The sequence below is a fragment of the Saccostrea cucullata genome, unplaced genomic scaffold, assembly GCF_032062105.1.
Source record: "Saccostrea cucullata isolate Sc308-1 unplaced genomic scaffold, CSIRO_AGI_Scuc_v1 ctg13640, whole genome shotgun sequence".
Classification (NCBI taxonomy): Eukaryota; Metazoa; Mollusca; class Bivalvia; order Ostreida; family Ostreidae; genus Saccostrea; species Saccostrea cuccullata.
Genome location: NW_026919423.1, coordinates 319 through 15,831, shown reverse-complemented (window position 1 = coordinate 15,831; position 15,513 = coordinate 319). Strand labels below are relative to the sequence as shown.

At 43.3% G+C, this 15,513-nt stretch overlaps 1 protein-coding gene across 1 annotated transcript; it reads left to right on the top strand.

Moving 5' to 3' along the window:
* Positions 1-12,772: 12,772 nt before the first annotated feature.
* On the top strand, positions 12,773-14,967 carry LOC134231251 (probable sulfoacetate transporter SauU; the record flags this gene model as incomplete). Its single annotated transcript, XM_062713192.1, has 4 exons — positions 12,773-12,898; positions 13,031-13,233; positions 14,328-14,420; positions 14,886-14,967. Coding segments are annotated over exons 2-4 (274 nt in total), but the record flags the coding sequence as incomplete, so codon positions are not given.
* Between the last annotated feature and the right edge of the window lie 546 nt (positions 14,968-15,513).

Below are 15,513 nucleotides of genomic sequence, written 5' to 3'. Positions count from 1 at the left end.
AACACTTCAAAGATAAGGCGTATAATAGCTGCCCTTTTCCACCTACATAATATACAATGATGAAAAACATCAAAGTTCAGGTTAGCTAACTAGCCCTTTCCAGCCCCTGGGACCCTTTGAAACCTTGACAGGGGATACTCCCTAACACCCTCAACCCATCCCCCTTGATAGATGGTTCAGGTTCCCAGAAATGGAGGACAAATGAATGCTTGAAATATGCCCCATGCACTTGGCACCACTTGGTGGTGCCACTACAGCCCCATTTTGAAAGTGGGAAATGATAGCCCTAGGACCCCTCTACCTTGCCCCGGTAATCATTTGATGAACACTTCAAAGATAAGGCGTATAATAGCTGCCCTTTTCCACCTACATAATATACAATGATGAAAAACATCAAAGTTCAGGTTAGCTAACTAGCCCTTTCCAGCCCCTGGGACCCTTTGAAACCTTGACAGGGGATACTCCCTAACACCCTCAACCCATCCCCCTTGATAGATGGTTCAGGTTCCCAGAAATGGAGGACAAATGAATGCTTGAAATATGCCCCACGCACTTGGCACCACTTGGTGGTGCCACTACAGCCCCATTTTGAAAGTGGGAAATGATAGCCCTAGGACCCCTCTACCTTGCCCCGGTAATCATTTGATGAACACTTCAAAGATAAGGCGTATAATAGCTGCCCTTTTCCACCTACATAATATACAATGATGAAAAACATCAAAGTTCAGGTTAGCTAACTAGCCCTTTCCAGCCCCTGGGACCCTTTGAAACCTTGACAGGGGATACTCCCTAACACCCTCAACCCATCCCCCTTGATAGATGGTTCAGGTTCCCAGAAATGGAGGACAAATGAATGCTTGAAATATGCCCCACGCACTTGGCACCACTTGGTGGTGCCACTACAGCCCCATTTTGAAAGTGGGAAATGATAGCCCTAGGACCCCTCTACCTTGCCCCGGTAATCATTTGATGAACACTTCAAAGATAAGGCGTATAATAGCTGCCCTTTTCCACCTACATAATATACAATGATGAAAAACATCAAAGTTCAGGTTAGCTAACTAGCCCTTTCCAGCCCCTGGGACCCTTTGAAACCTTGACAGGGGATACTCCCTAACACCCTCAACCCATCCCCCTTGATAGATGGTTCAGGTTCCCAGAAATGGAGGACAAATGAATGCTTGAAATATGCCCCACGCACTTGGCACCACTTGGTGGTGCCACTACAGCCCCCTTTTGAAAGTGGGAAATGATAGCCCTAGGACCCCTCTACCTTGCCCCGGTAATCATTTGATGAACACTTCAAAGATAAGGCGTATAATAGCTGCCCTTTTCCACCTACATAATATACAATGATGAAAAACATCAAAGTTCAGGTTAGCTAACTAGCCCTTTCCAGCCCCTGGGACCCTTTGAAACCTTGACAGGGGATACTCCCTAACACCCTCAACCCATCCCCCTTGATAGATGGTTCAGGTTCCCAGAAATGGAGGACAAATGAATGCTTGAAATATGCCCCACGCACTTGGCACCACTTGGTGGTGCCACTACAGCCCCATTTTGAAAGTGGGAAATGATAGCCCTAGGACCCCTCTACCTTGCCCCGGTAATCATTTGATGAACACTTCAAAGATAAGGCGTATAATAGCTGCCCTTTTCCACCTACATAATATACAATGATGAAAAACATCAAAGTTCAGGTTAGCTAACTAGCCCTTTCCAGCCCCTGGGACCCTTTGAAACCTTGACAGGGGATACTCCCTAACACCCTCAACCCATCCCCCTTGATAGATGGTTCAGGTTCCCAGAAATGGAGGACAAATGAATGCTTGAAATATGCCCCACGCACTTGGCACCACTTGGTGGTGCCACTACAGCCCCCTTTTGAAAGTGGGAAATGATAGCCCTAGGACCCCTCTACCTTGCCCCGGTAATCATTTGATGAACACTTCAAAGATAAGGCGTATAATAGCTGCCCTTTTCCACCTACATAATATACAATGATGAAAAACATCAAAGTTCAGGTTAGCTAACTAGCCCTTTCCAGCCCCTGGGACCCTTTGAAACCTTGACAGGGGATACTCCCTAACACCCTCAACCCATCCCCCTTGATAGATGGTTCAGGTTCCCAGAAATGGAGGACAAATGAATGCTTGAAATATGCCCCACGCACTTGGCACCACTTGGTGGTGCCACTACAGCCCCATTTTGAAAGTGGGAAATGATAGCCCTAGGACCCCTCTACCTTGCCCCGGTAATCATTTGATGAACACTTCAAAGATAAGGCGTATAATAGCTGCCCTTTTCCACCTACATAATATACAATGATGAAAAACATCAAAGTTCAGGTTAGCTAACTAGCCCTTTCCAGCCCCTGGGACCCTTTGAAACCTTGCAGGGGATAAGGTTCCCAGAAATGGAGGACAAATGAATGCTTGAAATATGCCCCACGCACTTGGCACCACTTGGTGGTGCACAGCCCCATTTTGAAAGTGGGAAATGATAGCCCTTTGCCCCGGTAATCATTTGATGAACACTTCAAAGATAAGGCGTATAATAGCTGCCCTTTTCCACCTACATAATATACAATGATGAAAAACATCAAAGTTCAGGTTAGCTAACTAGCCCTTTCCAGCCCCTGGGACCCTTTGAAACCTTGACAGGGGATACTCCCTAACACCCTCAACCCATCCCCCTTGATAGATGGTTCAGGTTCCCAGAAATGGAGGACAAATGAATGCTTGAAATATGCCCCACGCACTTGGCACCACTTGGTGGTGCCACTACAGCCCCATTTTGAAAGTGGGAAATGATAGCCCTAGGACCCCTCTACCTTGCCCCGGTAATCATTTGATGAACACTTCAAAGATAAGGCGTATAATAGCTGCCCTTTTCCACCTACATAATATACAATGATGAAAAACATCAAAGTTCAGGTTAGCTAACTAGCCCTTTCCAGCCCCTGGGACCCTTTGAAACCTTGACAGGGGATACTCCCTAACACCCTCAACCCATCCCCCTTGATAGATGGTTCAGGTTCCCAGAAATGGAGGACAAATGAATGCTTGAAATATGCCCCACGCACTTGGCACCACTTGGTGGTGCCACTACAGCCCCCTTTTGAAAGTGGGAAATGATAGCCCTAGGACCCCTCTACCTTGCCCCGGTAATCATTTGATGAACACTTCAAAGATAAGGCGTATAATAGCTGCCCTTTTCCACCTACATAATATACAATGATGAAAAACATCAAAGTTCAGGTTAGCTAACTAGCCCTTTCCAGCCCCTGGGACCCTTTGAAACCTTGACAGGGGATACTCCCTAACACCCTCAACCCATCCCCCTTGATAGATGGTTCAGGTTCCCAGAAATGGAGGACAAATGAATGCTTGAAATATGCCCCACGCACTTGGCACCACTTGGTGGTGCCACTACAGCCCCATTTTGAAAGTGGGAAATGATAGCCCTAGGACCCCTCTACCTTGCCCCGGTAATCATTTGATGAACACTTCAAAGATAAGGCGTATAATAGCTGCCCTTTTCCACCTACATAATATACAATGATGAAAAACATCAAAGTTCAGGTTAGCTAACTAGCCCTTTCCAGCCCCTGGGACCCTTTGAAACCTTGACAGGGGATACTCCCTAACACCCTCAACCCATCCCCCTTGATAGATGGTTCAGGTTCCCAGAAATGGAGGACAAATGAATGCTTGAAATATGCCCCACGCACTTGGCACCACTTGGTGGTGCCACTACAGCCCCATTTTGAAAGTGGGAAATGATAGCCCTAGGACCCCTCTACCTTGCCCCGGTAATCATTTGATGAACACTTCAAAGATAAGGCGTATAATAGCTGCCCTTTTCCACCTACATAATATACAATGATGAAAAACATCAAAGTTCAGGTTAGCTAACTAGCCCTTTCCAGCCCCTGGGACCCTTTGAAACCTTGACAGGGGATACTCCCTAACACCCTCAACCCATCCCCCTTGATAGATGGTTCAGGTTCCCAGAAATGGAGGACAAATGAATGCTTGAAATATGCCCCACGCACTTGGCACCACTTGGTGGTGCCACTACAGCCCCATTTTGAAAGTGGGAAATGATAGCCCTAGGACCCCTCTACCTTGCCCCGGTAATCATTTGATGAACACTTCAAAGATAAGGCGTATAATAGCTGCCCTTTTCCACCTACATAATATACAATGATGAAAAACATCAAAGTTCAGGTTAGCTAACTAGCCCTTTCCAGCCCCTGGGACCCTTTGAAACCTTGACAGGGGATACTCCCTAACACCCTCAACCCATCCCCCTTGATAGATGGTTCAGGTTCCCAGAAATGGAGGACAAATGAATGCTTGAAATATGCCCCACGCACTTGGCACCACTTGGTGGTGCCACTACAGCCCCATTTTGAAAGTGGGAAATGATAGCCCTAGGACCCCTCTACCTTGCCCCGGTAATCATTTGATGAACACTTCAAAGATAAGGCGTATAATAGCTGCCCTTTTCCACCTACATAATATACAATGATGAAAAACATCAAAGTTCAGGTTAGCTAACTAGCCCTTTCCAGCCCCTGGGACCCTTTGAAACCTTGACAGGGGATACTCCCTAACACCCTCAACCCATCCCCCTTGATAGATGGTTCAGGTTCCCAGAAATGGAGGACAAATGAATGCTTGAAATATGCCCCACGCACTTGGCACCACTTGGTGGTGCCACTACAGCCCCATTTTGAAAGTGGGAAATGATAGCCCTAGGACCCCTCTACCTTGCCCCGGTAATCATTTGATGAACACTTCAAAGATAAGGCGTATAATAGCTGCCCTTTTCCACCTACATAATATACAATGATGAAAAACATCAAAGTTCAGGTTAGCTAACTAGCCCTTTCCAGCCCCTGGGACCCTTTGAAACCTTGACAGGGGATACTCCCTAACACCCTCAACCCATCCCCCTTGATAGATGGTTCAGGTTCCCAGAAATGGAGGACAAATGAATGCTTGAAATATGCCCCACGCACTTGGCACCACTTGGTGGTGCCACTACAGCCCCATTTTGAAAGTGGGAAATGATAGCCCTAGGACCCCTCTACCTTGCCCCGGTAATCATTTGATGAACACTTCAAAGATAAGGCGTATAATAGCTGCCCTTTTCCACCTACATAATATACAATGATGAAAAACATCAAAGTTCAGGTTAGCTAACTAGCCCTTTCCAGCCCCTGGGACCCTTTGAAACCTTGACAGGGGATACTCCCTAACACCCTCAACCCATCCCCCTTGATAGATGGTTCAGGTTCCCAGAAATGGAGGACAAATGAATGCTTGAAATATGCCCCACGCACTTGGCACCACTTGGTGGTGCCACTACAGCCCCATTTTGAAAGTGGGAAATGATAGCCCTAGGACCCCTCTACCTTAATCATTTGATGAACACTTCAAAGATAAGGCGTATAATAGCTGCCCTAACATAATATACATTTGAAAAACATCAAAGTTCAGGTTAGCTAACTAGCCCTTTCCAGCCCCTGGGACCCTTTGAAACCTTGACAGGGGATACTCCCAAACACCCTCAACCCATCCCCCTTGATAGATGGTTCAGGTTCCCAGAAATGGAGGACAAATGAATGCTTGAAATATGCCCCATGCTTGGTGGTGCCCTTTAGGACCCCTCTACCTTGCCCCGGTAATCATTTGATGAACATTCAATATATAATAGCTGCCCTTTTCCACCTACATAATATACAATGATGAAAAACATCAAAGTTCAGGTTAGCTAACTAGCCCTTTCCAGCCCCTGGGACCCTTTGAAACCTTGACAGGGGATACTCCCTAACACCCTCAACCCATCCCCCTTGATAGATGGTTCAGGTTCCCAGAAATGGAGGACAAATGAATGCTTGAAATATGCCCCACGCACTTGGCACCACTTGGTGGTGCCACTACAGCCCCATTTTGAAAGTGGGAAATGATAGCCCTAGGACCCCTCTACCTTGCCCCGGTAATCATTTGATGAACACTTCAAAGATAAGGCGTATAATAGCTGCCCTTTTCCACCTACATAATATACAATGATGAAAAACATCAAAGTTCAGGTTAGCTAACTAGCCCTTTCCAGCCCCTGGGACCCTTTGAAACCTTGACAGGGGATACTCCCTAACACCCTCAACCCATCCCCCTTGATAGATGGTTCAGGTTCCCAGAAATGGAGGACAAATGAATGCTTGAAATATGCCCCACGCACTTGGCACCACTTGGTGGTGCCACTACAGCCCCATTTTGAAAGTGGGAAATGATAGCCCTAGGACCCCTCTACCTTGCCCCGGTAATCATTTGATGAACACTTCAAAGATAAGGCGTATAATAGCTGCCCTTTTCCACCTACATAATATACAATGATGAAAAACATCAAAGTTCAGGTTAGCTAACTAGCCCTTTCCAGCCCCTGGGACCCTTTGAAACCTTGACAGGGGATACTCCCTAACACCCTCAACCCATCCCCCTTGATAGATGGTTCAGGTTCCCAGAAATGGAGGACAAATGAATGCTTGAAATATGCCCCACGCACTTGGCACCACTTGGTGGTGCCACTACAGCCCCATTTTGAAAGTGGGAAATGATAGCCCTAGGACCCCTCTACCTTGCCCCGGTAATCATTTGATGAACACTTCAAAGATAAGGCGTATAATAGCTGCCCTTTTCCACCTACATAATATACAATGATGAAAAACATCAAAGTTCAGGTTAGCTAACTAGCCCTTTCCAGCCCCTGGGACCCTTTGAAACCTTGACAGGGGATACTCCCTAACACCCTCAACCCATCCCCCTTGATAGATGGTTCAGGTTCCCAGAAATGGAGGACAAATGAATGCTTGAAATATGCCCCACGCACTTGGCACCACTTGGTGGTGCCACTACAGCCCCATTTTGAAAGTGGGAAATGATAGCCCTAGGACCCCTCTACCTTGCCCCGGTAATCATTTGATGAACACTTCAAAGATAAGGCGTATAATAGCTGCCCTTTTCCACCTACATAATATACAATGATGAAAAACATCAAAGTTCAGGTTAGCTAACTAGCCCTTTCCAGCCCCTGGGACCCTTTGAAACCTTGACAGGGGATACTCCCTAACACCCTCAACCCATCCCCCTTGATAGATGGTTCAGGTTCCCAGAAATGGAGGACAAATGAATGCTTGAAATATGCCCCACGCACTTGGCACCACTTGGTGGTGCCACTACAGCCCCATTTTGAAAGTGGGAAATGATAGCCCTAGGACCCCTCTACCTTGCCCCGGTAATCATTTGATGAACACTTCAAAGATAAGGCGTATAATAGCTGCCCTTTTCCACCTACATAATATACAATGATGAAAAACATCAAAGTTCAGGTTAGCTAACTAGCCCTTTCCAGCCCCTGGGACCCTTTGAAACCTTGACAGGGGATACTCCCTAACACCCTCAACCCATCCCCCTTGATAGATGGTTCAGGTTCCCAGAAATGGAGGACAAATGAATGCTTGAAATATGCCCCACGCACTTGGCACCACTTGGTGGTGCCACTACAGCCCCATTTTGAAAGTGGGAAATGATAGCCCTAGGACCCCTCTACCTTGCCCCGGTAATCATTTGATGAACACTTCAAAGATAAGGCGTATAATAGCTGCCCTTTTCCACCTACATAATATACAATGATGAAAAACATCAAAGTTCAGGTTAGCTAACTAGCCCTTTCCAGCCCCTGGGACCCTTTGAAACCTTGACAGGGGATACTCCCTAACACCCTCAACCCATCCCCCTTGATAGATGGTTCAGGTTCCCAGAAATGGAGGACAAATGAATGCTTGAAATATGCCCCACGCACTTGGCACCACTTGGTGGTGCCACTACAGCCCCATTTTGAAAGTGGGAAATGATAGCCCTAGGACCCCTCTACCTTGCCCCGGTAATCATTTGATGAACACTTCAAAGATAAGGCGTATAATAGCTGCCCTTTTCCACCTACATAATATACAATGATGAAAAACATCAAAGTTCAGGTTAGCTAACTAGCCCTTTCCAGCCCCTGGGACCCTTTGAAACCTTGACAGGGGATACTCCCTAACACCCTCAACCCACCCCCCTTGATCGATGGTTCAGGTTCCCAGAAATGGAGGACAAATGAATGCTTGAAATATGCCCCACGCACTTGGCACCACTTGGTGGTGCCACTACAGCCCCATTTTGAAAGTGGGAAATGATAGCCCTAGGACCCCTCTACCTTGCCCCGGTAATCATTTGATGAACACTTCAAAGATAAGGCGTATAATAGCTGCCCTTTTCCACCTACATAATATACAATGATGAAAAACATCAAAGTTCAGGTTAGCTAACTAGCCCTTTCCAGCCCCTGGGACCCTTTGAAACCTTGACAGGGGATACTCCCTAACACCCTCAACCCATCCCCCTTGATAGATGGTTCAGGTTCCCAGAAATGGAGGACAAATGAATGCTTGAAATATGCCCCACGCACTTGGCACCACTTGGTGGTGCCACTACAGCCCCATTTTGAAAGTGGGAAATGATAGCCCTAGGACCCCTCTACCTAGCCCCAATAATCATTTGATGAACACTTCAAAGATAAGGCGTATAATGGCTGCCCTTTTCCAGTTTCAAAATATACAAAGATGAAAAACATCAAAGTTCAGGTTAGCTTACTGGCCCTTTTCAGCCCCTGGGACCCTTTGAAACCTTGACAAGGGATACTCCCTAACACCCTCAACCCATCCCCAGTGATAGATGGTTCAGGTTCCCAGAAATGGAGGACAAATGAATGCTTGAAATATGCCCCACGCACTTGGCACCACTTGGTGGTGCCACTACAGCCCCATTTTGAAAGTGGGAAATGATAGCCCTAGGACCCCTCTACCTTGCCCCGGTAATCATTTGATGAACACTTCAAAGATAAGGCGTATAATAGCTGCCCTTTTCCACCTACATAATATACAATGATGAAAAACATCAAAGTTCAGGTTAGCTAACTAGCCCTTTCCAGCCCCTGGGACCCTTTGAAACCTTGACAGGGGATACTCCCTAACACCCTCAACCCATCCCCCTTGATAGATGGTTCAGGTTCCCAGAAATGGAGGACAAATGAATACTTGAAATATGCCCCACGCACTTGGCACCACTTGGTGGTGCCACTACAGCCCCATTTTGAAAGTGGGAAATGATAGCCCTAGGACCCCTCTACCTTGCCCCGGTAATCATTTGATGAACACTTCAAAGATAAGGCGTATAATAGCTGCCCTTTTCCACCTACATAATATACAATGATGAAAAACATCAAAGTTCAGGTTAGCTAACTAGCCCTTTCCAGCCCCTGGGACCCTTTGAAACCTTGACAGGGGATACTCCCTAACACCCTCAACCCATCCCCCTTGATAGATGGTTCAGGTTCCCAGAAATGGAGGACAAATGAATACTTGAAATATGCCCCACGCACTTGGCACCACTTGGTGGTGCCACTACAGCCCCATTTTGAAAGTGGGAAATGATAGCCCTAGGACCCCTCTACCTTGCCCCGGTAATCATTTGATGAACACTTCAAAGATAAGGCGTATAATAGCTGCCCTTTTCCACCTTCATAATATACAATGATGAAAAACATCAAAGTTCAGGTTAGCTAACTAGCCCTTTCCAGCCCCTGGGACCCTTTGAAACCTTGACAGGGGATACTCCCTAACACCCTCAACCCATCCCCCTTGATAGATGGTTCAGGTTCCCAGAAATGGAGGACAAATGAATACTTGAAATATGCCCCACGCACTTGGCACCACTTGGTGGTGCCACTACAGCCCCATTTTGAAAGTGGGAAATGATAGCCCTAGGACCCCTCTACCTTGCCCCGGTAATCATTTGATGAACACTTCAAAGATAAGGCGTATAATAGCTGCCCTTTTCCACCTACATAATATACAATGATGAAAAACATCAAAGTTCAGGTTAGCTGACTAGCCCTTTCCAGCCCCTGGGACCCTTCGAAACCTTGACAGGGTATACCCCATAAAACCCTTAACCCATCCCCAGTGATAGATGGTTCAGGTTCCCAGAAATGGAGGACAAATGAATGCTTGAAATATGCCCCACGCACTTGGCACCACTTGGTGGTGCCACTACAGCCCCATTTTGAAAGTGGGAAATGATAGCCCTAGGACCCCTCTACCTTGCCCCGGTAATCATTTGATGAACACTTCAAAGATAAGGCGTATAATAGCTGCCCTTTTCCACCTACATAATATACAATGATGAAAAACATCAAAGTTCAGGTTAGCTAACTAGCCCTTTCCAGCCCCTGGGACCCTTTGAAACCTTGACAGGGGATACTCCCTAACACCCTCAACCCATCCCCCTTGATAGATGGTTCAGGTTCCCAGAAATAGAGGACAAATGAATACTTGAAATATGCCCCACGCACTTGGCACCACTTGGTGGTGCCACTACAGCCCCATTTTGAAAGTGGGAAATGATAGCCCTAGGACCCCTCTACCTTGCCCCGGTAATCATTTGATGAACACTTCAAAGATAAGGCGTATAATAGCTGCCCTTTTCCACCTACATAATATACAATGATGAAAAACATCAAAGTTCAGGTTAGCTAACTAGCCCTTTCCAGCCCCTGGGACCCTTTGAAACCTTGACAGGGGATACTCCCTAACACCCTCAACCCACCCCCCTTGATAGATGGTTCAGGTTCCCAGAAATGGAGGACAAATGAATACTTGAAATATGCCCCACGCACTTGGCACCACTTGGTGGTGCCACTACAGCCCCATTTTGAAAGTGGGAAATGATAGCCCTAGGACCCCTCTACCTTGCCCCGGTAATCATTTGATGAACACTTCAAAGATAAGGCGTATAATAGCTGCCCTTTTCCACCTTCATAATATACAATGATGAAAAACATCAAAGTTCAGGTTAGCTAACTGGCCCTTTCCAGCCCCTGGGACCCTTTGAAACCTTGACAGGGGATACTCCCTAAGACCCTCAACCCATCCCCAGTGATAGATGGTTCAGGTTCCCAGAAATGGAGGACAAATGAATGCTTGAAATATGCCCCACGCACTTGGCACCACTTGGTGGTGCCACTACAGCCCCATTTTGAAAGTGGGAAATGATAGCCCTAGGACCCCTCTACCTTGCCCCGGTAATCATTTGGTGAACACTTCAAAGATAAGGCGTATAATAGCTGCCCTTTTCCAGTTTCATAATATACAATGATGAAAAACATCAAAGTTCAGGTTAGCTAACTGACCCTTTCCAGTTCCTGGGACCCTTTCAAACCTTGACAGGGGATACCCCTAAGACCCATCCCCCTTGATAGATGGTACAGGTTCCCAGAAATGGAGGACAAATGAATGCTTGAAATATGCCCCACGTACTTGTCACCACTTGGTGGTGCCACTACAGCCCGATTTTGAAAGACTTCACACTTCAAAGAATAGATGTTCTCTCATAGGTTTTTTGGGATATAATGTTAAAGCCTAGCTATTGGCCCTTTTTGGTCCCTGGGACCCTTTGAAAGGTTGACAAGGGATATTTCCTAAGGCCCTTAATCCATCCCCAGTTATAGTTTTTTCAAGTGGTCAATAACTGATGATAATTGATTGCTTGACACTTGGCACCACTTGGTGGTACCACTATAGCCTTGTTCTGATAGCAGAAAATAATTGTCCTTTGGACCTTCTACCTTGCCCTAGTTATGATATGGTGGGCACTTTATAAATCATGGGTATAATACCTGCCTGTAATATTAAAAATGTTCTTGGAACCACTTGGTGGCACCATCACTTATTTTTTATTAAAAGTCTTATAGATCCATAAAGTTGCCCGAGATATAATGTTCGAAACATACTTCAACGTAGTTTACACTTGTGCAATATTTCAGTTTACAATCGTTAGAGTAACCAAATTTCAGGTTAGCTTATTGGCCCTGTCATATTCTTGAGGTCCTTGAAAAAGTTGAAAAGGTATTCTTCTTGAAGTAGTTAACCATTTCCTAGTGCGTGTTTGATTAAGTGGACTAAGATGATTGAGTAATTCATTTCTAATTTTTTTTCAGTTTTTTTCAGTTTTCGTCAGGTGAGCCTTACTGCCTCTGAGTGTCTGATTTATTATTTAATTAATTGTTGCATTAATTATCCAATCATTAACCCTTAATTATCTGAAATAAAGTATTAAAAACAGTACTGCCTCTGAGTACTCTCAGTTCTTTGATGAATTTCCTTATTGGCTGCTAGCTTCTACGGGCTTAGTGGCTGCAGTTATTGGCTGCTAGCTTCAGCCTGGAAGGGTTGGAGATGGATAACATACAGATAAATTAAATAATGTGCCTAGTTAATTAACCGATGCTGGAAAGTGGAGAAATTCTTCCCAAAAGTGTGCAAAAATATGCGCCGTAAATTGCACCTTTTTTGCATTACGGAATCTGTAGAGTCAAAGACAAACATATAAAACCGTAACGCTTCATCCTGCATGATTCAGTGTAAAAATCATGAAAATTGAGCTATAATTGACTCCACAACGTTTTTATAAAAATTGGTTTTTCAATGAAATATATAGCGTAAATGTAATTATGACTCACTTATGGCCACATACTGATAGTCATACAAAAGAATAGTTAAGAAAGTAAGTTGAAAACTTGAATGTGTAATACACATCATTGAAAGTAATATGAATTGGTACGAAATAATTTAAGAACGACTTAATGTTAGAGCAAGGAAAAAGGGGAGTTAATCTAATATTTGTTTACCTTTGGAGTCGTGGTCGGTTGGGAGAAGATATTGCATAGTTCTGATGATTCTCCCCATGTCCTGATGACTACAAAGAACATACAGCAATGACTTAAGGAGGTATCATTCTTTTTATCATGCGATTATATGAAGAGCTTTAAGTTTAAATTAAACATACTAACGTTATCTGAGTATCTCGAATTTCCTCATATTTTTCGGCATGGTTTGCAGACAACACCCTATATTTTTCAGGTATATCTTGAGTACCTATCTTCTCCTTGTGTTTTGTATGTTACATCTGAGCGAAGTAAGATATAAAACAGATAATTGGTCTGGCCGCTGATTGTTGAAGCAGGATGTTGTCCACGCCACTACAGAGACGACAGGCCGTCATTTTTATCCTGGGATGGCTCGCTTACGCCTCCACGTATTTGCTGCGAAAACCTCTAGGTGTTGTAAGTGTTTCTAGAGAGTGAATTTTATATTCACCCAAAATACTCATGAAGTTATTCATTTAAAACTAAAATTTATTTTTATTCAAAAAGATACTGTAAAAAGAGAAAATATGACACAAGTCTATTTTGATAAGTTTAAGCGCTTTGGCGCAAGTGCTTCTGAACGCTAAAGTTTATTGTGTGATAACAGAATTCTACATATTAAACTTTTTGTGTTCAAAGCAATCATTTAAGTGCATGTAACATGTTTAAATCAGAAAATACGATTATGTACGACTACAAGTCATGTTCCATGTTGTAGGGTCACTGTACTCACACTGGTAAACTGTAGGATTGATCGAAAAAATACTGCTAAATTATTAATTAATTTAACTACTGTTAATTAATTTTGTACCCCAATATTTATCATTAGCACCTTAATAATTGGACCTCTGACCATGTCAATCATCAATCGCAGTAAAATGTAAACAAAGGTAATGCAAGTCTTGACGATAACCAGCATCGCTATGAACAATATGTGTTGCCATTCCACGCTGATACCCGTGACAATAAAGCAATCAGATGTAATGACTAAATGAATGCAAAGAATATACCCTGGTGTAGATAATGATATCGGGAATGGTGTATACCTATAAGTATTTACGAGTTGTGTCCAGCTTTAATAACGGAATTCAAGTCTCTCGATCCCTAGTACAGCCTAGTGAACCATACAAGCAAAACATTCTATTCATATAACAGTTTTTATGCTGTAAAGTGTAAATGGTTATATTTTAATTGTCATGCATTTTCAACTGTTTCAGTATGTAATGTTACCCAGAGGACATGGTTTATACATATAATAGGTTAAAAGTACTTATTATAACGAATGTTTTTGAACTTATGAAATCTTACATTTTATCATGAACATGATGAAAGCATAAAATAATACAATAGCTAGCGGAACAAAGTGCACTGCAAGCTCTTAAAGCAATGTCTAGACAAGGTGAAAACTTATACTTCGACTTGAAACAAACAGTACATGTAATTATAAATGTTTTTATTAAAAAATCCTTTCTTTCATGATTCACAGTTTGAGGAATTTTCCTTCATTTAAGGTGAAGACAGACTTAGAAGAGTCACTTTCTATTGGTAAAACACAGTTAGGATGGCTAGATACGGCTCTGTTGCTACCTTATGCTCTAATGCAGGTAAGTGTTAAAGTCTATATAGTAAGACTAACTAGAAACAGATAATATTATACACTATTGACTTTGATGAGATCTTTTAGTGACTATATGGACATGGTCAGGAATTGGTTGACTGGGGCTCAAGGAAGACAGGAGGAGGCAAAATTCAAAAGTCAATAACAATTTTATTAAATAATCAGGGATTGAACAACATTTTTTTTTTTAGACTTTTGTTCTTTTCAAAAGCATTTTGAATATTATGTGGTGTGTAACAATATTTATAATATATTCCAACACTTGAAGTACTCAGTGTTTAAAAGTGGAAAATAATGGTATAAAGTGGCAAGCCATAAATACGCATCCATTTATTTATAAGGACATTTATCTTGGCTACATTATCTCCCTTGTTTACAGATGCTGTGTATGTATATATTTCTGGTTACTGTTCTCGTTTATTATTTTAAACATTTTATCCCTTGTTTACAGATGTTGTTGGGGCCGTTAGGAGACAGGTTTGGACCCAGGAGAACTTTTGGAGTCTGTTTGCTGATGTCTGCCTTTTTCCATGGTAAAAAAACACAATGTCATATTGTCATTATAAAAATAGAACGATCTCTTTTTTGATTCAAACGAGGAAATTAGGTTATAAGACACTTAATGATCATATGAAAAATCAGTTTAATGAAATGTGTTGGGAGATGGAATGATTTAAATTATATTTCTTTCTCTGTTGTAATTTTAAATTTTAAATGCATTACCTTTGAAGTATGCATTTAAAAAAGATTAATACATAACTTCAGTGATTGAAATTCAATAAATATCATGGAATTATTTAAAACTTAACAAAAGAGGTTTTACCAGATTTGATGGATTTTTATATTTAATTCAAGATTTTACTGATGATTTCTATTGCACACATGTGATATGTACCGGCGGTACACAAAATGTTGCGTATTTTCGACTCAAGTCACGGGCTCATGGCGGTACACCAAAATTCACGGGAAACAAAAATGTGTACCGTTTTTTGAAATGCTTACCGGAAACCGCCATTTCTCTTTCATTCCCGCTTGCACAACACCGGAAATCTCGAACTATGCATGACTTACTGGTGATT